This window comes from Xiphophorus hellerii, chromosome 16 (genome assembly GCF_003331165.1).
Source record: "Xiphophorus hellerii strain 12219 chromosome 16, Xiphophorus_hellerii-4.1, whole genome shotgun sequence".
Taxonomy (NCBI): domain Eukaryota; kingdom Metazoa; phylum Chordata; class Actinopteri; order Cyprinodontiformes; family Poeciliidae; genus Xiphophorus; species Xiphophorus hellerii.
Window position 1 is genome coordinate 14750897 of NC_045687.1, and position 25146 is coordinate 14776042.

Here is a 25146-nt window from a genome sequence, read left to right on the forward strand (position 1 = left end):
CTAAACTGAAATAGAGAAATAAAGTTAAATCGTTACTATACAATGTAGAGAATACCAAGTAAAATTTCTTGCCGTCAGTTTCTTGTATGAAGTTCCTATTCCAGCCTGAGTTGGTGTAAGGCCCAGCAGGTGCTGCGCAGGTCAGGAGGACAGGACATTCCAGCCTCTTTCATGCTTCGCTTCTTCTAAATCAAAACACAGAGGAATCTGCGCTGCCTACAGCTGTCGGCACAAAGGGCACGAGCAGGGGAGTGATGACTCCAGGAAAGTAGTTTTGTTTCTGTCCTGCACCTGACTTTTGTAAGCAGGGGTCTTTTAGACGAGCCTCTCTGACCCGTAAAGCTGCAGAAGTAAAAAGAAAAAAACTACATTTTGAGACACACTAGAAGCAGAGATGGATTTTGGTGTGAGTGATGGTGTTGAGCTATTCAGGTATAGTTAAGACTTGAAAGTCTGACCTATATAACAGTGAGTTACACTGAGTGTTCTGGTAGATATTAATTGCTCTGAATAGCATTAGTCACCGTGTGAAATATGACGAGGGGAGGGGTTTCCATTTGAACCACTGTGTCACATTTATTCAGTTGTAATTAAATCTTCCAGTCTACTCTGGTGAGGTTTGCTGCTCATATTTTAAAGCCCCATGGAAGATGGAGATGAAAGCCTCTAAATACCTCATCAATATTTGATGCTTTTCCTCTACTTTTTAATGAGCCATTTGATAAGCATACGTCTCTATTTTCTTGTTATCTTCAATTATCCTGATTTACCGTTGCAGCTTGACAGCGAAAGTGTTATATACGCTGCTGGCCACATGTATTGGCACCTCTGCTGAAGACGTTTTAAAAAATCATATAATCTCCTGAAAATGTTAGAAAACACCCTTTTTTTTTTAACTGGAGTATATTTATTCAGTGGGGAAAAGAATCCCATGTCACCCGGATCCCCAGTGGCGCAATTATAGTACCACTGCTGTCAATACAACCCCATTTGGAGCAAGACTTGGTCTTTTCCTAATACAATGTGCAAGGTTTTAACACTCAGAGAGGAGGGACCTATTGTCATTCCTGTTTGCACAAACTCTTAAATGTGTGGTCCTAAAGATTTTCCAGAGTCCTGCTTATTCTCGTATTGTTCCAACTCACCCCTCAGGTGTCTGTAGGATTTAATTATGGAGACTGAGATGTTCATAGAAAAGCCATTTCTGTGTTGGTTTCTCCCATTTCTCAAACCCTAACCCTATAAAAAATAAATAAATGTGCCAAGAAAAAGTTACAAATTACTCACAACATGCCCCTATAAACATAGCTTGGTCTATTTGAAGTAATTAAAAAAATATGTAGAAAATGTACTTTAGTTGCATTATTTTATAGGGACTTTTAGGGGTGCTGGTTACTGTGACACAGGTGATTTTTGTAAAAATAACTACAAATAAGTCCAGAAATGTTCATAACCCTGGCATATGCAGGTGTAAAATAATTCTGTTTTTATCTACATGGTTCTTTTGAATGGAATTCATATTACCATTATGAAGTGGTAATATGAATTACCACTTCATATTCTTGACTTTAATTCGAGGAGGGAGCTAAAGATTAGGGTGATGGCAAGGAGTTCTCCCAACCTCAAAAGACTTGAAGCTCATCACCAGAGTTATATTTTTATTGTATCAGTGGAAATCTGCTCAGCAATCATGAAAAGTCTTTGATTGCTGTAATATCACTGTTTCCATTAATGGTGGATAATTTTTACAGATAATTTTTAAATTAAATTAAAGGTATTTTTTCCCCAAATTGCCCTTCTTTCACATTGTGTTATTGTCTTTTCATTTGTCTTTTTCATTTTCTTTCAGAGATGAACGTTTTGTCTTAGTATTAAATCTTTCAGGTTGGGATAATTTTGGGCTCAACTGTAGATGATACTTTTACTTCCAGTGTATTGTTTACTTTTGTAAATATGTAAAGACGCACATATTTACATTTTGCATCTCATACCATTTTCTTCCTTTTCTCATACCATTTTTTTTCTGTTTCACATTCGCTCGTAAGCCCATCCACAGAGGGTATCCTTCATCTTCAAGGTCATGTGGCCTATTTGCGACATCCACTCAGGAAATTGTGGAGCCGTTCATGCTTCCCGCCCCTCTTCCCTCTACATGCGACTCTTTGATGTCGCTTCAGACTCCCCGCTCTCCCGCGTCAATACAAAGTCTTAAACACTCAGGCAATCTTGCTATCATCTTCTCTTTCAGAAAATTAGGATCCCTTTAAAAGTTGAAAATGAGATGTCTTCCTGTTCGTGAAGCACACACAGCCCCAAGGCCAACGTTTGATGTGCATCTTTGATGAACTGGGAATTCTCCTGTGCAGCCTCACAGCTGAGGACCGTGTTTTTGCAAATAGGCTGTCATGGAGATTCACTCTGATCTCTCGCTTTACTCCATTTCAGTTTAATTAATTTTTTTTTTAAGCTAAATGTGGCTTTGGGAGACGCACACTTCATATGTTACAGCCTCCACTAGTGTGTTGTTTTTATTCTGATTGATCGTTTATTTTCATTAATAACGTAACACTCATGATGATCGGTTTGATCGTATTCGTGTGTCTTAATGTGCAAGACGTGTGTTTTGCTCTTTGAAATGAAGCAATCACAGCAGTGGAACATGCTAAGGACAAATAGTGGTCTAATTGTAAGCGGATTTGGAGCCAAGCTGGTTTCAGGCAGTGAGACGGGAGCTCACAGAGGAGCACACTAGGGGGGGGGGGACTTTCATGCACACACTGTTCTCTTCATCGCTTATCCTCCCTCCTCTGCCTCCTTCCACTCCTCCTGTACGCCAGCTTTCTCTTTCGTTCACCCTCCCTGTCCCTCATCGTTTCTTTTCCCCGATTGGCCAACAGAGCACTCAGTCGCTTCCCCCCAACCCCCTCTTCCTCCCAGCTTCCAGAAGGATCTACGTCATCCATCAGAGATTTCCAACTGTATAACAGTCGACTCCATAACTAATACTTCGTGGCGCAATCCCAGAGTCCTCTTGTTTTATTAGGAAATCACCTCTTAAAGCCAGCAAATTGACCTGGAATTACTGCAGCCATCTGCTGGCCTTAATACTGCTATGAAGACAAGAGGATAATAGTCGGTGGGAATGAAGGAGAAGGAGAGAGGGGAGCACACAAAGGTGGGGAGGGATGAAGCACAAGAGTATATGAAGATTTCCTGAGCTGCAGTGAGAGGCAGACGGATCCAGAAGCAAGAAATGACATATATCGCAGAAACATAGGAATCCCCTCCTCTCATGCGTCCCCGGTACATAACCACGATGGGCACCGACACATCAGTAGAAAGGAATTCGGTCTCATGTATCAGTAAACATGGGTCCCTGTTTGCATGTTCCACTGCACCATGTTGCCCTCTCCCCTCAACGTGGGCCTCAGCATTACATAACTCTTTGTTTTTGTATGTGACTGGCGGACCGCATGTGCTCAACTTATTCACCGCTTCGCTGCACAGACTGGGGATGGCAGCCAATGGCGAAGAGCGCTGCTCTTTGTAACTCATTTAGTCCGCAGAAATTTTTTTTTTTCTTTTCCTTTTTGCTTGTTGGTTTCACAAAGCCGCCTTCCCTCCCCTCCTCAGCCAGCACTCAACTACCATTTTGGCTCGGTGCGCATTACGTCCGATCAGCTGATGTTTGGGTTTTCACAAGTACAGCCTACATAGGTTTTAAACACATTTTCTGCATCCCTTTTAGATTTTACTTTACCAGATTACTCCATTATGTAATGAAATGCTCTGAGGCGATTACCCTCTGTGCTTTGTGTCCCATAATGTGTTCCATCCAGGGCTAGCTTGGTAACCCGAGTTGATCCTCGTGAATGATTTAATGCTGACCCTTAACCTCATTGCTACGCATTATTGTACTATAAATTAGCCTGCAGGGGACTTTAAATCAGCCTAATGCTTCATAGTCCCTTTAATATTGAACTTTCATTTAAATAAGTTATGTTCATATTTTAAAACATACCTCTTGACGTGACTTTCTAATGTGAGAGATGGAGTTTGTTTTGAGCCAACAGGATGATTTCTTCCTGCTACTGTTTACCTTGCCATTTCAGTAGCAGGTTTGCTCTGATAAAGGGGGGTTAATAGAAAATTTTAGAACGTTTGAGCAACAAATTGTGGAGACACAACAAAAGGGATTGGTGGGAACTGGTGGATAATAATAAATATTTTCAGAAAATAATGAATAAGTAGAAGTATTTATCTCACCAGTCATGGATTTTAGTGGTCAAAAATCCATGTAAAGGGCAAAATATTTTTCTTAGTTGTTGCACTTCAGTTGCATACTTTCCAGGAAGAAATGAGAGTTGTTTGATTAAAAAATAAAGAAAAAGTATTTTCAGAATCACAATACTAATTCCAACAGAATAAGTAACTATTAGTAACTGTATTAATCTATCTTAGGAATTAAATAATTACGGAAACAAAAACAACTTTTGCTTTAAGAGAAATCCTGAAGGAAACGAGGTACATTCAGAGTATAATTATCTGATTAGAGGTCTGGTTTGATCACATTTCTATTAACTTTACTCTCCAACTATTAAACACAGGGCTTTTGCACATGATTTTGATTTATTTTGCATGCTCCAAATATGATTGAAAGGCTTTGAAGAAAGAAAAAGCAGAAACTTTTAGGCCTGTTCCCAGCATGTTGAGACATCACATTAGATCGCTATTGAGAAATAAATGTACATTTTATTTATTTCAAACCTTATGGTTTATATTTTCAAAAAAGACAGTTTCAGAACCCTAGATGACTTATACCTCTGACTGGACCTCTGCTTACACAAATCTTAAAGCTCTGAGAAGTGAATTTAAAGGACATTACTCATAAAAAAGGAGGAACTGCTCATGAATTAATTATGCATCATTTCCAAAGGTTACAGAGTTCTGAACTAGCAGGATGAGATTATTACTTTAAAATGCTTTCTATGAAAAGCGTTTATATTTATCTAAATGGTGTTTGTTTAGAGTGTTGTAAACATTACATGCTTTTGACAATTTCAAGGACGTATGCGATGCTGCCTTACATTACCTGCTTGATTCTAAATAACAGGTTGACACATCTAGTTTGCCAACATAAAGGAGGTTTTAGAAGTTAAAAAGGTGCTTATTTCCCTAGGGAGTCTGTAGAGAGCAGAAACAGACCGGCTGTTCTTAAGCGTAGCTATTCTGAGTATAGGCTATTAAAATGGTTTGTCAGAGGTGACGGAAAGACCAGCTCTGTTGCCAGGGGTAACTGAAGCTAGTGGGACATGAGCACTTGACTTCAGCAGCTACGGCAGCGGTTGATAACTAACAGCTTTGGTCATGCGCCGAGAGGTAATCGTTTCCGGGGCTATAACCTGCCACAAAGTATGAATAGCTTATGTTGATGGGGTTGGGCGCTCTTTAAAACTCTGTCCTGGTGGAGACAATAACACACAATAATGAAGCAAGCAGGTCTAAGTCCATTATCTGGTACTTGACCTATTTATCACTTTTAATCTGTGAACAGGCAGCATATCAGGCAGTGAGCGTTCTCAGTCTTTCCCAAAGGCAGTGTGTATATATGATTTACATTTCCACAATGTGATTATTACAATCCTCTGGTCTGTGATTCAGAAAATCCTATTTGTATATAGTTGTAAATAGCTCAATTGTAACTTTTTTTTTAAAAAAATAAAAAGGCAGTGAAGAAATGCTGTGCTAAAAGTTTTGTTTTTTTTGCAAAACATGCAGGAAAATACAGAGCTTGTAAAAGTTCTTGCACATACTGAAAATTTTCACATGTTAGAAAGCACCCTTTTTTAACTGGAGTATAGAAAAGGAACAGGATAACAAATTTGATCTGCTTGAAGAATAGCTCCTGTTTGCAGTTTCTCGCAACAAGCCATGTAGGGGACACAAAATGTGGAAGAGAGCTTCTCATTCAATGAAAAAGAGTTTTTTTTGGGCCCACATGCAGAATATTAAGTGTAGTTGAAATCTGGGATAGTTGATGGGAAGACAGATGAAACTGTCCTAGAAGAAATGCTGTAAAAGAAATTCCAATATGTTTTAACGGCACAAAAACTCTTGATATCTGCAGCTGGAATTAAAGCGAAATAGTTCAGATCAAAAAATATTGTCAAAATGGTCCAGTCAAAGTCTGACCTGAATCAAACTGAAATCCTATTGCAAGACTTGATAAGTGATTTCAAGTCTCCTATCCTATCCATAAAATGATGAATATCCAGAAATGTGAGCAGGTGGATTTATAAAGTATTGATACAAGGGATTAAATACAAATGCAAAACATACTTTCCTGTTTTAAAAGCTTCACTTCACAATTATAAATTAATTTGTGTTGTCAAATTATAGTATCTATGATATAATATCCGAATAAAATACCTTGAAGTGTGTGGTTGCAACAAGTTAAAAGGCTCTGTATCACTAAAAGTATGCAAGAGCATTAACTTAAATTCTTTTCTTCATTAATATTTTTTCAAGTTTTGACCATCAGATATTATAGTAAACAAAGTTGTGCTACAGCCAACATCCTGCTTTTTGTCTGTAGTATTTTGACACGTGTATGTGCTCAGCAACTCTGTCTATGGCTAACGCTCCTTTAACCCGCTCATCCTATATTTGCACTCCCTCCTTCTAACTCACACTTTCCCTGCCCCACTTCCACAGTGCCAGACTCTGCCAAGCTCGACCCCACCCCTCCTCTTCTCCCCGCCAACCCCGGTGCCATCCCACCCATACCCCAAAGCAGTGGAAATGGGAAGCGCGCCCCCTCCGGATGCCAGCCGCAGACTTTGCTCCAGCAGCAGCAGCAGCAGCAGCAGCAGCGCTACCTGCCCAGAGAGGTGCCACCGCGCTTCCGCCAGCAGGAGCAGAAGCAGCTGTTGAAGAGGGGCCAGCCTCTGCCTCCCGGGACCCTGCCTCTCCTTACCACGGGATATCCCGACACTAGTGAATCTGCAGCATCAACAGTAGCCATAAACCCCTCTCCATCCTGTACCTCTTCCTCCTCAGCCAGCTTGCCCACAGGTCAGCAGAGACACTTGACAAATCTCCTCCTCTGCTATTAGTAAATACTGCATAAGCTTGCAGAATGATGCTTGCTGTGTAAGAATAGAATATTACTCTGAATCGTCAATTTCTTTTCATTGTGAGAGGACGTGGAATAAAATCCCGTTCTTTGCAGTTCTTAAAGCTGTCATCATCAACAAAAAATAACTTTTTTATTTATTTTTTTTAAGTGAACATTAAAATTAATTTTAATTAATTTAAAATTAAATAAAGACATGCCAGCTACTTAAAACTTCACACACATTTTTGATTAATATTTTTTTGGGATATAAATTAAAAAGGACATTTATTTTAAAGGTATCATGGTCATCTATTATTAATTTGGTAAGAGCAGAAATGTAACATCTTCTAAAATCTTTTTTAGAGACTTTTTTTTGTTCTTTTTAAAAGAATTAACACAGTTACATCTGAAAGATTTCTGGAATCATATGAGTAAAATTTTAACAGATTTATAGCTAAATAACACACATTTAAGAGAATTAATTGAATGTTATTTTAAAGCTTCTTAAAATCTGCCTTTTTGTAAGCATTTTTTAAATAGCATGCATTTATATAATGAAAGATTTGTGCTTTACATGTATGGGAACTTAAGTTCACACATTTCATTAGCTGAAGATGGTGACTGATTTTCTGCTTCTCTATCTGGTCTTCTGTGCCCCAAGCTGGATTTTTGAAAGCTACATTATATTTCCAACTATTCAAACGTAATACACATAGCTTTGAGCTTTTTATTTATTTCTACACAACTATATAACTCTTAATTGGCACATAAACCTGCAAAACATCTTCAGTTCACATCTTGCAGTGTTGAGGTACTGTACACACTGAAAGGTTTGAGGAAACGGCAGGCTAATGCTAGCTCCCCTCCACTTTCTTTTGATGGTTTGGCATCATAGCGTGTTTGTTTTTTGTGGTTCTTGTCTGTCATTTGTGGATAAACGTCAAAGTGAGAGTTATTTTCCTCTTTTGTAAACTAGGCGCTTTGTTTTGAATGTCATAATCAATATCTAACGTCACAGCACAGCTGTACTCAGGTGTCTCCCAGATGGCTGTTGGTCTGTAGCGGAGCCTCATCTGAGTTGGTCACATTAATTGCCACTTTATGAGTTTGTTCCTCTTCTACTGATAATGGAATTAGCAGCAGTCTAGCCGTTGCTCAGATACATTTCTGCAAAATATCTGAGCAACAGATATTATAACAGCAGAGCAAAATATTTCAATGCAGACAATGTGACTTAGGGGTTTATTAACTTTTACCTGCCACTTCATACATTTACCTGCATTTTGACAGTAGTTTGCGCTAATTTATTTCCCTGATGATGCATTTTTGTGCCTGAGATTAAACTCTCAACATTTTGACAGTGACTCTCTATTGATATGTGGTCTCTTTCTATTTAACTTTGCTGGGTTTTTTCTTGGACTACATCTGCTGTGCCATGTGTTATGTTTTAGTTTTGTTTACCACTCTGCCTCTGGTTTTGTTCTTGTTAAACTCCACAGAAACATTTGGATCACAGGTGCTGCTGGCCACTGTTTATTCCTCACTTTGCCAGGCTGGGATTTAGAAACGGGGATGAGGTAGATGAAAAGTAAACACAGCTGGCTATTTTTTTTCTCTCTGTATGTTTTCCTTGCTGTTGCTTTCATGCTTTTCCAAGTGATAATAGTCAATTATTTACCAATAATTATCTGGTGTTGATGAAGATCCTTCAGCTCCTTTTGCGTCATGTGAGTGATGCAGCTTAATTCTCTATAACTGTCTCAGGGCATCACTCAGCTCCTCCTCTGATTCTGTGAATGCAGATTTATTTACATGGCGATGAGATGTTTTCCCTCTCGTCGTCGCTCTTCCCTCCTCCTCCTTCCTCTGATTAACACCCTCGTACTGTGCTCTGAGCTTCAGTGTTTCCTGTTTGGGAGGAGGAGCGATACGGAACGAGCTACTTGGCCCGCTGCCTCGGTGAGACCGAGAGAAGCAGAGAAAGAAGTAGAGAGCCAGAGTGGCAGAGGTCCAGGTCTGTGGGCTGAAGTGACTCATAGCTTACGGTAAAAGCTGCTGCTTCTCTCCACCCCTCTCTGGCAGCCCAGCTCGGCTCTGCTTTTGCTCTCTGTGCGTCTTTGAACCGACGTGTTGCATTGGGATAGAGAGAAGTCTACTTTCCTAACTAAAGACCGACTGCGAGGAGCTTCCCTCCAATAAAACAGAATTTTCAATGAGCCCAACTCTGTTTGTTTCTGACTGCTCGTCCTGAATCAGTCTTATAAGCTTGCTACTGAAAATATGCAGCATTAGCCCTACAGGTAAATATCGCCTTAGTCACATCCTGGTCACACAGCAGAGAGAAAGATGGTCCCCTCCTCTCTTTGAGCTAGTGGTGATATTCTACAGTAGGAACACACTGGCTCCATTCATTGCCCTCCTTTCCACTTTTCTCTCCATCTGCCTGACTCTGTATTTCATTATCCGGCTACATGTGGCTGTCTTAAAAAGCCAATCTGATAAACGTTTCTTGTGTATTTATATGCAAAAAGAAAACACAAACATTTCCTTCCCTCCTAGATCAGAGGGACTTGTGTGTCATAGAGTATTAATCTGGTGTGACGGCCTGTAAACAGTGGAGTCTTAGTGTTTTTGCTTGATAATTGAATTTCATGCTAAGGATTTTAGATGTTAAATCTGCCCATTTAATTTTAAGACACAAAGAAATTTAGTTTCTTCCATTTTCTCTGTGTTTTGCAGTGAAGTCATTTCCTTTCGCATGTTAGTTGAACTCTGAATTCTTGGCTCAGGGTGTATGAGATGTTTTATAGTGTTTGACCTACATGGAAGATGCTTTGTTAGACATTGAACACACCAGCTCTATGACAGTGGCAACAACATTCTTCTATGGGGATGCTTTTTATTTCTAGCAGTGATCAGAGATGTTGTTACAAGAAATGACTTAAGGCTCAGTCTGTGACTCACCTTCCACCAGGTGGCCAAGACCTTGAGTCAATGTCCAGATGCCCTGCTGTCCATGATGTGGTCTCTCTGTTATAAATCATTTTAAATTTGGTTGTCTTTCAAAAGTGATGTGAGAAAATGCTTCTCTCATTGTCTTTGTTTAGCAGTGAAGCAACCTATGTTCGTAGCTTCACTTTGACTGGTTTTGTTTAACTCTCAGCTCTTGTCTTAATGTGTTTGTGGCGTTGCTGAAAGGATTTACAGCTAACCGCCTTTGCATTTGTAAAACGCTTTTGTTTATAGCTTGTAAAATAATTAACGACTTTTATATACCAGCGGGGAGCTGCCGATACAACAGAACAACAAAAAGACTTCTCAGTGTAAACATGCCTCGATGTGTGCAAGAGCTGTGCCGCTAATGTGTTAATAGCTTGTCTGCTGGAGAAGAGGGTACATACACGATAGACTTGATGTACTCTTTAAGTCTGCTGATCATGTCGTAAAAGAGCCTTGGGAATCCCCTCAAAGAGGTCTGGGATGTCTTGTGATGTGATTAAACATCAGCTCTGTGTTAACCACAAATGTTCGACACTTGCGCTCTCTGTTTTTCTTTGTTGGCTGACTTTCTCTCAGCTTTTTCCTCCCCTGACTTTGTCTGCGAAGCCTCGTCGTCTCTGACGCACGCATTCTCCTCCTCCATCTCCAATGTATCAAAAAAAAACCAACAACTTGCACACTTTCTAGTTGCCCTTGGGGTGGGCATTATTAGTCAGACTGCACATTCCATATTATGCCAATCTTCCTGTGATTCTAGACTTTTTTCCAATGTTGCCTTTTTTTTTTTTTACGTAGCCAACAATCCATATCCCTGGGCACTTTAATGTTGAGGAGGTATAAAAGAGAGCTAATTTTAACTTGAATGCTGAGAACGGGCCTTGAGGAGAGAAAGAACACAGAGAGGAGAACATGAAGTCCAGATGTCTGAGTTGTGTAGTTTCTTCATGACACAGTGTATCCTTCTGTTATCCTTTGGATTTTTCTTAATGTTATGATGAGACTCTATTAAGGTCAAACAGAATGTACTGAAACTGAATGTATAGAAAAATTTCTTCAATAAAGAATGCATAGGATTTTTCATTAGACTTTGTCATGTTCAAAACACACATTTTAATGTAATCCTTAAATTAAAAATTGTTTCACATTGGGAAGTGGAAAGAAAATGACAGTATTTTCAAATTGTTTACAAATAAAAGTATAAAAAGTGCAGACATTTATATTCATCCTCTTTTTAACTTGGCAGCAGTTTTGTAAAACCTGCAAAAGACTTGAAACCTGGACATAGGTTCATCTTTAAGGAGGACCTTAAACATACAACTAACACTATAATATTATGGTTTATATCAAATTATTTTCATGTGAGCCATCAAAATCTAGACATAAATCTAATTCAGAATCTGTTGTAACACCTTTAAATTTCAGTTCACCTTCTCTTTCCATAAAGTCCAGTTCAACTTGAATCATTTTGCAAAGAGGAATCTGCAGAAATTTCAGTCTTCACAAATGTAAAGCTGGTAGAGACCAATAGGCTTGCAGTTGTAAATGCAGGGAAAGGTGCAATTACAACACTAATTAAAAAAACGTATTAACTAAGAAGGGCCTATTCTAAATGGATGCGTGAGTAATATTGAAAACACTATATCTGTTTCCCTCCCCTTCAGTTATACACTACTTTGTTTTGAATGAATTAGTCTAATATAAGTACTCATTGAAGGAGCTGTATTTTGATAAAGTCGCTGTTATACTGCCTTCAGTTTTAATGGTAAATTGTAACGGGTTAGCCCGCTTCAAAGAACTGCAGCAGCAATTTAGTGTTAAATATGGGCTTCACTTTATGGCTCTCAACCGCAATAGTAATTTTACCTCATTCATGCATGTAAGCTGTTATACTTCATATTTCAGTAAGTGACTTGTGTGTTGTGATGTTGCTTTACGATCAAATCAAGCCATTCTTAAAAGGTCGCATTTTAATTGATCGTTAGGGGGACTGTAGTACATCAACTCAATGTGAACTTTCTAATCATCTGACAAAGAGGCAGTACATTCTTTTGGGAGTTTTGTATGTTCCCATCCAGGAGGATGTTCATCTGGCAGGCGGCATGCATTGTCAGCTCTGTACCATCTAGTCTCTCTGCCCTTCGGGGACTTCATTAAGCCAGGAACAGTACAGCTGAGGCTCATACTGTCCCTCTAGATTATTTCCTACTTCTGTTTCCAAACCTCCATCTCTGGCTTTCATTTTTTAATCTTACAGCCCTTTCTATCATGCTCAACTACCATTCTCCCTCCCACTATATATATATTGTGAATATTTCAGCCAAAACAATCCTGGAGAGCAATTCTTTAAGATTATTCTAAAAAATGTAAATCTGTGCAATTATTGCTGCCTATCGTATAAAAGTCGTATAAAATAAACGTCGCTAAAGCATTTTAGTAATTTCTACTTTATTTTTAGTTGTTTCTCTGATTTGTAAATAAAACATGACAAAAAGCCCTGTATCTTTTAGCTACAACCAAAAATGGGGGAAAAAACAAGAGAACATACATTTCAAGTAAGCCATATGTTTGTTGTCTTCATACTTCAGGGAACGTCTAATAATAAAATAGCTTCTCAACTCAATTTATCTATAGCAATAATTGCAGCAGTAATTTAAAATGTCTAAAACAACTGGAGCTCTGAATAACAAGCCTGTAGGGTGATCTCTATTTGTCTGGGAGTTATGAAAATTGAGGACGATATGAAAAAAGGTAGAAGAAAACACTGTTAAGGAGCTGTAGCCAAGAGGTGATGATGCCCACTGTTAAATCTCCCAAATATCTTAAGATCCTTCTTAGAGTGCATGGTGTCATGATCTCTTGAAATATCAAGACATCTAAAGAAAAAATCATATTGATTTTACAAAAAACACTGACAATGAGGTATCAGTGTTTCAGATAGAAAATGATCCGAAATACATGACCAAATCAAAACAGAACAGACTGACCATGGGTCCAGAATCTGATCATGCTTTGGGTCTCCATAGTGCACAGGAGAAGGGGTGGAACCACGACCATAATAGGACCCTGTTTTCCAACAAACATTGACTTATTGTTGTGTTGTGAGGATGCCAGGATAATTTGTAAACAATAGCAGCGTTGATCCAGTGGCCCCCTGCTCTCCTTGTTTTATCAACCTGCATGTCCTCCTCCTGTCCACACCACCCATTTTTCTTAGTACTTCTCTTTATTGTCTGTTTCGTTGCAGCTCTAGTGCCTTATTTGTAATCTGCTCACAGATATCCAAAACTTTACTGTGAGTTATGTTGAGATTACGTCATAGTAAAGCAGATTTTTCCTTTTAAAATCTCAGCGTAGCCTCACTTCATGTTTGATATATGCTTTTCCATAAGCAAGCATGTGCAAATGCAAGAAAACAAAACTCCCGAATCCAGAGTGGGCTTTTAAGAGGTTTCACTTGCCGTCATTTGCCTGCTGCTGCTGTACAAGAGGCTTTCCATTGTGGGCGGCAGTGCTAATTGCAGACAGAGCCAAATATTTAGTCACCGACAGTGTTGAATGGATGAAAGATATGAGGGGAAGCCTGGAGAGGTACAAGTGTCCTCTTCTATGTTTTCTTTCTATTTGATTGAGAGTACTTTATGAAAGTCTACCCCGTTCCTCTCCAACAATCCCTTTCCCTCCCCCAACCAGTCATGTTTCATTGCTTTTCCAGAAAGGGAGAATATCCTCCGTCAGGACAGGAATAGAACTCGATATAAATAAAGCCAGAGGGAGTCGATAGAAGAGGACAGACCCAGCCAAAGCTGTGTTGGTGGGAGGGACGTAGCGAGACGGGTGAGGGAGGAAGGAAGGTGTGGAGGAGGTGGGATGGGGGTTGTTTCATGCCGTGCAAGAGCTGTGCAACTTCTTGGCAGCATTTCAGAAATGAGCCTCAGAAGCTTGGCGAGCCGAGCAGACATATTGAGACAAGGATGGTCGCTGCGTTGCACAAAACCTAGCTCTTTGCAGGATGGTTGGGAGGCACCTCTCCACAGGTATTTTACTGCTGTCTGTCCTCTTTTTTTTTCCCTGTCTGTTTTTCTCTTCTATCCATCTTCCTGCGTTGTTTTGGCAGCTTGTATCTACGTACAGTCTGAATGACTACTTTTTACCATTTCAGCTGCAGCGACAGTGCATTTCGAGTGTGCAGTGAGCGTTGAGTTGCTGCGTGTTGCGTTTATCATTGCAAGCGAGATGTGTGTGTTTTCGAAGCAGTAGTGGAGCTGCAGACAGTAGATCAGAGGTTTTTTGGCTCTCATTCAGTACTGAGAAAATGGCGGTCCTGCACTTTACAGCAGAGAGAGACGATACAGAACGACAGCGCTGTGTGTCAGAAACACAGTGCCCTGTTTCCCTCCTCCCTCCCTGCTCTCTCACCATATCCTCTCTCCCTTTTATGTAGTGGCGAGCATTGTGGTAAGCTTGAAAACAAGAGGTGCCACACAAATATTGTCACTTCCCTCATGTAGTTGTGACATAGTTGCCATATTTGCATGCAAACTATGTGTACATGTGAGGGGATATGTAAACAAGAACCAATGCAGCACGAGGAACAGCTGTAATCATGCAGTAATGCTGCACTACCTTCATAATCATAGTCCCCGATGTTCTGTAATGGTAAAAGCTTGACTTTGTTAGAACAGTTTTACATAGGGGTAAAGGCAAATAAAAAGACAGGAGTCGACAGGAGTATTGTTCCTAGGCAGCAAAGTAGTCATGCTTTATTCTAAGTAATGGTCATGTTTGTTGCAGTTTGAAGTTATTAAGCTAGAGATGACCAAGCTGTAGGAACTCATCCTTGATTGAAGTGTGTAACACACAAAAAAGAAAAACTACAATGTCTGGCTTGCACTTTGATCGACTTTATTTTGAAATAAAATCTGCAAATCCGACTTTGAAATAAATATGTGACTAATACACTGTAACCTGAAGTAAAGCATATGTTTAAAAGTGATTCTCTAGAATTGCTCAATACTTGCACTGTAACAGTCATTGTTGATCAACAGATTTTTAATCTAGGTAGTTTCTATTTCGACCAGTAGGTCTCTGTAGTTTGTGTAGATACACAGACACAAAAACATTTGTTGCCACTTGCACTTAGGATTTGGAAAACTTTAGAAACATTGAAAACTCAGATGTTGAAATATTTGATATCAGCATATTTATTCAGTGTGGGGGAAAATCTTATGTCAAGAAACCATTTTAATCAAAACACTGATGGCACAGTACTTGGCCATCAGTGATCAACCATCAGTACGTTGATCAACCCCTTCTTAATGAATGAACTTTCATAAAGTTTGAGAATACATAGTGATCATTTTTTTTATTTTTATGTTGCACAATCTCTCTTCTAGAGTCCAGACTCGGAGTCTTTGATCCTCACTTATGTTGTTTTCATCTCAGGTTTTTAACAAGTTATATGTCTGGGGACTCTAATGGCCCTGCAAGGAGGTTAATTTTAGCCATAGTGATCAATATCTGTATTGATTTGGCTATACGTCTTGAAACATTATCCTACTTAAAAACACAATGAAGGTCCACTCTTAGTTCACTAGTTTATTATGCCGTGCAGTCTAACATGATTTCTAGGGTCTTTGGAAGAGAAACTGAGTTACAAAGTCACAGATCTTCCACCAGACTTACCCGTGCTTTGGTATTCCTCTTTTTGTTTCACACCAGACCCAACTGGAGCATTGACTGCTGACCAAATCATGCTCTTCTAGTTAAAGTTAGAGGGGAATGTAGGGAGGCAGTTTATCATGGTAGGACAAAAAAGGCTTTTCTTGGAATCCCTCAGGCATGAAAATGATCTAATGGATGGTATGAAAACCCCTGAGATTCAAATATCGGCTGCGCTCTCCAACATCAGGCTTTGGAAAATATTTTTTTACTTTACTTTCCTTTCGAAATACAAACTAATACTTAATATAAATTCTTTAATAACATGTATCTTTAAGGAAATGTTGAGGATACCAATAATTGTGCCACTGTTGAACAGTTATTTATTAACATGTTTCATACTGAATAAATTTAATCCAGTTAAATATTGGATTTTTAAAGTTTTAGTTTGAGATTATGGTAATGCAATAAAAAAAATATTTTAAAGCATTTTACACATCATTAGATGCTTACATTGTTTTAGCCTTAGTTATGTGTATGTTATGAAATTGTGAAATCACGTCTGTCTGCCCTCATTTCTGATTGGTTTTTGTTCTTTTTCTCTCTTTATGTTCACAGTACTGCCCCCGCATAGTGGCCAAGGAACCCAGTATGATAACCCCCCCTGGGGACACCTGCCAGCCAACAGAAGTGCCACAAGTGCTGCATCTTCCACCAGTCCCAGTGGCTGGGATCAACTGATAATTGACCAGAAGGACTCAGAGGCTTGGCCTTCTATTACTCTCAGTCAGAGCCAGGCTTCTCCAGCAGGATGCCCTTTGGACACTGACCCTGGTCACCTGACCACCAGCAGCAGTAGTTCAAGCAGTAGTTGTAGTGCAGTGAGTATGGCCACGGGAGCCAATAGTCAGACAGGCCACTTCGCTGCCAACCACCTTAACAGCAAAGCCAACAGTGGGCCTAGCCCTGTCAATCATACTGGAACCAGCATGCTCTCTAGCCAGGTTGCAACCAATCGCAGTTGGGGATCTGGGCCAGGACCTTCTCATTGCCCCCCTCAGTCCTCAGTGGGTAATGAAGGGAAGTGCGATAGCCCAGTAGGAGGAGGCAGCAGGGGCTGGGGTTCCTCTTCATCGTCCTCCACCACCAACTTTAACTTGAACCTAAACCCTAATGCCAACCCATCTGCATGGCCCGTGTTGGGGCATGATGGAGGAGGCACAGGGGGAGGCAGCTCAGGTGGAGCCAACACCATTTCATCTCCTCAACCTACACCTAATCTCTGTAACCCTCCTGGCCCCCCACCAGCCCAAACCAGTGCCTGTTCTGGAGCCAACAATAACGGCAAGTCTTCTGGGATTGGCAGCGCATGGGGTACCATAATGACTTCTGATGAGTCACACCTCACTCCATCCACGAATGTGTCTTTCAGTTCTGAACCTCAAAACCTTAAAACTGATGGACCAAATCAGACTAAAAAACAAGAACCTCCTAGCCCGATTCAAAACATGTCTGGTTGGGGCAGCTCACCTGTAGGCTTGGGTTCTATGGGACAGCCTCAACCAGGGGGTTCACAGGTCAACGGAGAAGATGGCAACTCTTTGTGGGGTAATGGTGGCAATTCAAAGCCAACTTCGTCAAAGGAAGGACCTGGCTGGGATTCTGCTTGGGGCAATGTGGGAGGTGGAACTGTAAAGTCTGGAGGCTGGAATGAACAGTCCAGTGGAGACTGGGGGAAACAGCATAGCGAAGAGGCCCAGGGAGGCTGGGATGCGCCCAGCTCTCCTCCCCAGGATTCACAAGCCAATACTTGGAGCAGAGCTGTGAGCACAGCTGGTGCCAGTGAAGGGAGCAGTGACAGCATGGAAGGATATCCCCAACAGAGAGATCACCCAACCAGAGAAAAAACAGTTCCTCTGATGCCTGCCCAGGATCTGGACCCCAGGGTGCTGTGCAACACTGGCTGGGGTCAGACTCCTGTTCGCCAGCACACAACCTGGGACATGGACGATTCTAAACGCAAGAATGACGCTGGCACTGATTCTTGGGGCTCTGGACCTACAGCTCCAAGCAATGTCCAGGGACCCTCAAACACTAACACGGGCCCTGCTTCGAGGTCTGACTCTGGTAACAAAAATGATGTGCCTGGTTCACAGGGACCTTCTGGTTGGGGTGGAAGCATGGCTGCTTCACATGCGCCCAGTTCCAGTTGGGGAGACACACCCACTAATGTAAAGCACCCAGTAGGGCCTAGTGGATGGGGTAACCCTCCAGCAGGAGGCCCTTCCAACAGCATACCCAAGAACGGGGCTCAATCTTGGGGGGAGGAGAAATCATCTGGCTGGGATGATTCACAAGGCAAGTCAACATCCCAGAGCTGGGGAGAGCAACCCAAAACATCCAACTCCTGGGGCAGCAGTGGAGGAAGCAATAACACTGGGGACTGGGGAGAACCAGAAGAGAGTAAAAAGAGCTCCTCTGGCCCTGACTGGAAAGGAGAATCAGGAAACTGGAAGGAAAACAAGCGAGATTGGGGAATGTCTTCTTCAGGACATGGAGGTTCTGGAACTGGAAACAGCGGAGGCTGGAGTGACTCTGCACCACAGCGGCCATGTGGTCCCCCTCAAGGATGGATGGGCAAGCCTCAGGATGGGCCCAGCAGTAATAGCGGAGGAGGGACTATGGGCTCTTGGGGTGGTCCCGGCTCTGTGAAGCAGGGTGCATCCTGGAGTGGTGGTAAGAAAGAACCCTCAAATGAGGCAACAGGCTGGGAAGAGCCTTCTCCGCCTTCAATCCGTCGCAAAATGGAGATTGATGACGGGACCTCGGCCTGGGGCGACCCCGGTACCTACAATAAAGCAGTCAACCTGTGGGACAGGAACAACCCAGGGATGGTCCAGGCTAAAGTTACCACAGGAGGTAGTAACCCTCCAGGTCCTAGCAATAACCATCCCCACGCTCACAATCACTCCTATCATGGGCCGCCTGCACCTTTACAGAACCATAGCCAAAACACTCAAAACCCAGGCCCTGCCAGTGGGGCTGTAGATCCTTCAGTGCAACACCAGTCTGGAACATCTCACATCAGGGGTCCTCTGATAGCTCAAGGTAAGATAAACTATTGATAAAATTTTACAATAAGCTACAGTGAAACCTGGCTGGAATCACTAAGTCAGTGCATTTGTTCTGAAATATTCCAGAATTGAAATCACTACTTTTTCACTCTTTAAAGTGTCAAACATAAAAGCTGTTCAGGTAGTTAGCACAGTGCACCCTTAAGCTCCAATCTGTTGATCCACTTAAGGTAAAATCTTGACCTAGTTTGTACCGTTTGGATTTACTCCTAATCGGCAAGGCTCTGGTAACTCCGGCCATCCAGCCAGCTCCTCACAATGGAGAACATGACTTCAGCGGTGGCCTTGGCAAGCAGAGACTGAAAAAGGGTTTACAATAATGCCATTTGAAAATATACTACAAACAGTTTGAATCAGATCAGAAGTGATTATTTGGAAGCCACCATCTGTCAGAAATTGAGCTGAAGGAGGTGGCGCAAGCCCCCAGGCAGCTAGTAAGGGCAGATGCCCCCTGCTGTTCCCCATTAGAGCATACCTGCTGTTACTGCTGGTAAGTAAACCTCATACCAGGCATTTTTATTTGTTTCTTAACATGAAGTGAATTAAGAATAAGGAACAATAACTTTTATGTTCATCACAAAGTGTCGGATTAAAATAAGAAAATGTAAATCTTGTAGATCTGTGTACGGTAGTTTCTGGCAGGTCCTACCAGAATTTTGGATGTTAACTATAATTTTGGAGCAGCTTTTAGGACCTGACCTTTTCCTAGTGGGAGAGCTAAGTTGGGCCTGGCATTGCTGCAGGCGTAGTGGCAACACGGTGCTTTTCATGCCAAAACTCACTGGGATGAGCCAGATCCTAAATGGACCCTGCCTACTTCTATCCACAGTCCTGCTCAGCCAAGCCGTCTTCTACCTCCCTCCCTGCCTGCCTAGCTGGCACTACTATCTAAACATATGATAAACGTCTGACAGACTTGTTTGTGTTTTGTAAAACACTGTTTCAACCCATTCTTCTAAAATGATTTAAAGGCACCAGTTGTTCCTTATTTTATTTTACACACTAGTGAGTTGATCCCCTTGGGATAATTTAGATATCTTATGAGTCATAAGGCACAAAAAACATTAAAATACAGCAACCATGAAAAAAATTATATATATATATATATACAATACATGATCTTGTTCAAAAATACATGTGTAAGTAATGGGGTTTTTTTCCTGGAGCACTATTCAAAACATATTTTACAAAGTGCTTTACATAAAATACTAAATAAAACAACCAGCAAATAGAAATCAAGTTGTAAAACAGTGAAACACTGCAGACAGACCCAAGAACCAAGCATGGTTCTGTCAAATATTTGGATAAAACTATTTGCAATAAAAACTTTTAACTTAATAATTAAGTTAAAAGTTTAATTATTAAAACTGAAACTTCAGACTCTCTTTACACGAGAGACTGATATTTAGCTTAGCCAAGCAATGGCTCATTGCCTGAATTCAAATACGGTCACTCTTGCTACAATTTTAGGAATGCACAATATATAGGCACTAACATTGATGATGTTTATTTTTTTGACATATCTGATAAATAAAACTGGACTTACTGTAACAACTGATATGTATTGTCAGCTTGTTGCCGTTTGTTTCTGGATAGGGTGTGGTAGAGGTTGGTCATGTGATAGTGACACAGCCCAAGACTGTGGGAGAAGTTTAATTGAAGTACAGAAGCAGTGGTGAAGTCAGAGATGTGGTCGTTTTTTTGTTTTTTTTCAAGGTGTCAATTGGGTAATTAAATATATATACAGTATGATATTGGTAAATATCAGTTATCAGCCCTAATGGCAAAATAATGTCAGATAGTGCTTGTGGTGCTTGTACATTTTCATATTGGTGCATCCCTAAATAATTTGATATAAAATGGTTAACAATAAAAGTCTCATTTGCCACCCACACTTTCAGACTTATGAAAAATACTCAAATCTGCTAAAATCTCTGTGGATGCAAAAGATGTTTTCTGGATACGAATCGTCTTTGAGGTTTTCACATTGACAAGCTGCTGTCCTTGTGCGACCTTCAGGTTGGGGAGAGATTCCCAGCTCCCACACAAAATCTGAAAGCTCTTGGGGAGAACCGGCACCTTCTCCAGTCAGCGTGGATAATGGCACATCTGCTTGGGGCAAACCGAGCGGAGGCCCCGGAGCCTGGGGAGATGGCAACCCAGACAACTACGGCAGGAGCAACCCAGCGATGACAGCAGCGCCTGGCAAACCTGGTAAAAATAAAAATGCTGCATATCTGATCATACTTAATATTTCTGAAGAATAATCTGCTCCTCTGCTGATTCATTGCAAGAAAAGCAAGAGTTTTTTTGTGTGATGAGTCAAGGACATCAATATGACAGGGTTGCAGCCCTTTGGATTCCACGCATTGAGCTACAGTGACCCCTAGTGGCTATTATTCTTCAATGGTCATGCTACTACCATACTATTAAATTCTACCAATGCATTTTGTTTCACAAGAAATTTCACACGTGTAATGTGTCTTACAATACACTTCATGTATTTTTTTCCTTTTGTGTACTTTGTAGCCTCCAAACCTATGCAAGATGGGTGGGGGGGAGGAGGAGGTGAAGAGCTCAGCCTTTCAGGGGGTCAGTGGGACTCTGAGGAGGGAGACATGTGGAACAGCACAGCCTCCCAGGAGAGCAACTCTTCCTGTAACTCCTGGGGCAATGCATCCAAAAAAGGCCCACAGAAAGTACGAAGCTCTTATTACAAACTCGCTGTGGATGTTTTTATTTGATAATTTTTCTTTCAGAGTATCATATTTTATTCTTTTAACATCTAGTAAACATACTCTCTAAATCTGTTTTTATGCTCTTTTATAATATCACAATTACACAGCGTTCATATGCTAATAAGTTTCTGTTCATGTATTTCCTCAGGTAAAGATCCCAGGGAAACAGGAAGATGTCTGGATCATGAAACAGCTCATCAAACAGCTCACAGACATGGGCTTCCCTGTGAGTTGAATCATTTAGGTTCACTTTCTACAGCCCTCAGAAAGTGTAATGTTTTCTCTCTTCCAGCATTTCTTGAGTGGCTGAAATTTGTTCAACAGTGCATGAAATAAGCCTGAAAAATGTGAATACAGTGGCCTTAAATTATAACTATTAAATTAGTGTATTTTATTTGGGATTTTAGATGATGGATTAATGAAAAGTAGTCCATAATTTTGAAATTAAAGAAAAAAACACATGGTCTTTTTCAAGTAAGAATCTGGTAATTGTGGCATGCATTTGTATTCAGCTCCACTTCTTCTTATGCTTCTAAATAAAAACCAGGACAACTAAATGCTTTAAGAAACCAGCTAGTGAGCTGAAGTATGTGTGTAATTTAATCTCAGCTAAAGTAGTGGCAAAGATCCATACCTCAAATAGGAGAATCCCTTGAGAGGACAGCTATTAGTCATGTACCACTAAAACGTTTCATTATAAAAAAAGACTGCCTGAAGACAAAATCATTGCTGAAAGAAAGCCATAAGAAATCCTGTTTATAGTTTTCTAAGACACAGTAGACATATAGAAGATGCTCTGATCAAATGAGACCAAAGTAAATAGAAAACTAACTATGAAACATGGCAATGGCAGCATCATGCAGTGGAGATGTTTTTCATTAAGTTTGAGAGGGAGGTTCACTTACAGTGGAGATGTTTACCAATCACCACTTCAAACACGTTCTTCTTTGTGTCTCGCTGCAAGTAGCATCACTATGTTGCAAATGCATGGCAGCCATGTTGGACTTAGAAGTCTGCTTTGGTGAAAAGCTTCCACTTTTACCTTTTCACGTAGTCTTTTCCTTGTATTTCCTCTCTGAGCGTAAAGGTGCTTAATTCTGGGGACAAATACAGTTCACAATTAACAGGATCCTTCAGCCACACCTGCATGGTGGTGGATTAATAGGAAAGTTTCCTTTACTTCTCATCTATATGTTTTTTATGAATTAAAAGACATGTTACGCTTGTTGTGGTGCTTGTAAAATGTTGTATTTAATGATGTGATGTTTGGTGTGGAAAGCTTGAGCTCTGCTGGTTTAGATTAAAGCATGTTTTTATAGTTTCTGTATGTATTATTTTTCTGCCACAACATAATTATGCCCTTTCTGTTGGTCTGTCGCTTACAATTCTAATCATTTACATTAAGGTTTGTGGTTGTAGCAAAAAAAATTAGAAAAATTGAAACCAATGTGAATAAATTTGCAATGTACTGCGAGAGTAACACGACCGCTCATTTGTCGCATGTTTTTTTGCGCAAACAAACGCAGCTTAGCGCCGCGTCGGCGTGTGCTTCATTTCAGTGCTTACGACATTGAAGTGGTTCATGTGGTCGTGTCGCAGCTGCAGCACTGATGGTTTGTGTTTTTTATTTCCAGAGGGATCCAGCAGAGGAGGCTTTGAAGAGCAACAATATGAACTTGGATCAGGCCATGAGTGCCCTGCTGGAGAAGAAGACAGAGCTTGACAAGCGTGGGATCGGGACTGGCGGCCACGACTACAACAACGGGCTCATCAACAAGCCCATGAGTTGCCCTCGGCCTCCACTTCTCTCCAAAGACCCCTCAACAGACCCTCGCCTGCCCTTCATTGATAAGGTGATTGACATTAATACATGTGTAAATCCGAAGGCAACTCGAGTGGAAATGATTGTGGAAAGAAATTAGGGATCACGCTGACAGGCTGTGTTGGTTTTTCCAGCAGATGCAGAGTGGAATGTTTGGTGGTGGTGGAGCAGCACAAACCCGGGCCATGCAGCAGCCGCAGCCGCCTCCTCAGCCACCAGTGCCGCCTCTCAGCTCCTCTCAGCCTAGTCTACGTGCGCAAGTGCCTCAGTTTCTCTCCCCTCAGGTATACTTACACTTAGGAAAAAATATTTACTCCTGTATGTAGCGTCTCTCTACATGAGCTAAAGAGTAGGTTGAGTATGAAAGTTTTTCAAGGAAAATATTCAAAGTTGGCACTGATGCCTTTTTAGCATTATCAAATCCCAACGTGCCAGTTTAATTGAGTCTTGAATGTCGATTGTGTCTCCACAGGTTCAAGCACAGCTCTTACAGTTTGCAGCAAAAAACATTGGTCTGAATCCTGCACTTTTAACCTCACCAATAAACCCTCAACATATGACCCTTCTGAATCAACTTTACCAGCTGCAACTGGTGAGACTTTCAGCTTAATCTGCTTTGCCTTTTATTATATATATACCAGAGTGTTATCCAATCATTCTTGAAGACTTCCCTTCAAGCTGTTCTTTTTTATTATGAGGGTAAATATTTAAAATCTTTAGAGATTTTAACCATTTTGTCACCTTCTCCACAGGCATATCAGCGTTTACAAATTCAACAGCAAATGTTGCAGGCACAGCGCAATGTTTCTGGCCCCATTCGGCAACAAGAGCAGCAAGTAAGATTTTCTCTGAGCTTCTATTCTTTCTTCCACTTCTAATCACAGAAAAATTCAGTGTGCGGGTGGAAATGTTGCACTATTCTTGTGTTAGCTGTAACTGTTGTTTCTGTTGCATCCTAATCCCAGGTTGCACGTACAATCAATAACATGCAGCAGCAGATCCAACAACACCAGCGTCAGCTGGCCCAGGCTCTGCTGATGAAACAGCAGCAACAGCAGCAGTCGTCCCACTCTGGCCTGCATCCTGGTGGGGCCAAATCCTCCCTGGATTCATATCCGGGTCACCCCCAGACTCCAGTCCTACCTGACCTGCAGACCAAAGAGCCGCAGTCATCTCCCAACACCTACAGCCCCTACGCTCTCTGTAAGTGTTTGAATGTGATTTTAAGAGAAATTGTGCTTTTACTGCATCTCTCATGTGATCTTCTTGTGCCTCCAGCTGGACTGAATCCAAACATGAATCCAAACTGTATCGATGTGGGAAGCCTTCCTATGAAGGACCCACCGCTACCGCAGTCCCGGCTGTCACAGTGGACACACCCAAACTCCATTGAAAGCCTTTCTGGAAACTCGTCTCCTCTTGAGCCCAACCTGGGAAAACATGGTGAGAGGAGATCGGGGAGCTGGTCAGGGTGGGAAAGTTTTTAGTAACGAATTCAAAGAGGTGCGTTTGTTGTCATGTTAGTTTCGGAGCGCCGTGTGGTGCAGTGGTCAGAGCGGGCGCCACGTATACAGAGGCTACAGACCTCAACTCAATCCCAAGTTCGATTCCTGTCCTCTGTTCCTTTGCCGCATGTCTTTCCCTCTCTGCCACCGTCCTGCCAGATAAAATAAAGGC

General features: G+C 41.2%; 1 protein-coding gene across 1 annotated transcript in view; it reads left to right on the plus strand.

Moving 5' to 3' along the window:
• Window positions 1-25146, plus strand: part of LOC116734998 (trinucleotide repeat-containing gene 6C protein-like) — a gene marked incomplete at its 5' end in the record, with an annotated part of 42997 nt that overhangs the window by 5699 nt on the left and 12152 nt on the right. The window contains 11 exons of the mRNA XM_032586575.1: window positions 6715-7074; window positions 16394-18883; window positions 20929-21123; window positions 21439-21608; window positions 21796-21873; window positions 23282-23500; window positions 23604-23753; window positions 23942-24061; window positions 24222-24305; window positions 24435-24672; window positions 24748-24912. Coding sequence (XP_032442466.1) covers window positions 6715-7074; window positions 16394-18883; window positions 20929-21123; window positions 21439-21608; window positions 21796-21873; window positions 23282-23500; window positions 23604-23753; window positions 23942-24061; window positions 24222-24305; window positions 24435-24672; window positions 24748-24912 — 4269 coding nt within the window. The remainder of the gene's footprint in view (window positions 1-6714; window positions 7075-16393; window positions 18884-20928; window positions 21124-21438; window positions 21609-21795; window positions 21874-23281; window positions 23501-23603; window positions 23754-23941; window positions 24062-24221; window positions 24306-24434; window positions 24673-24747; window positions 24913-25146) is intronic.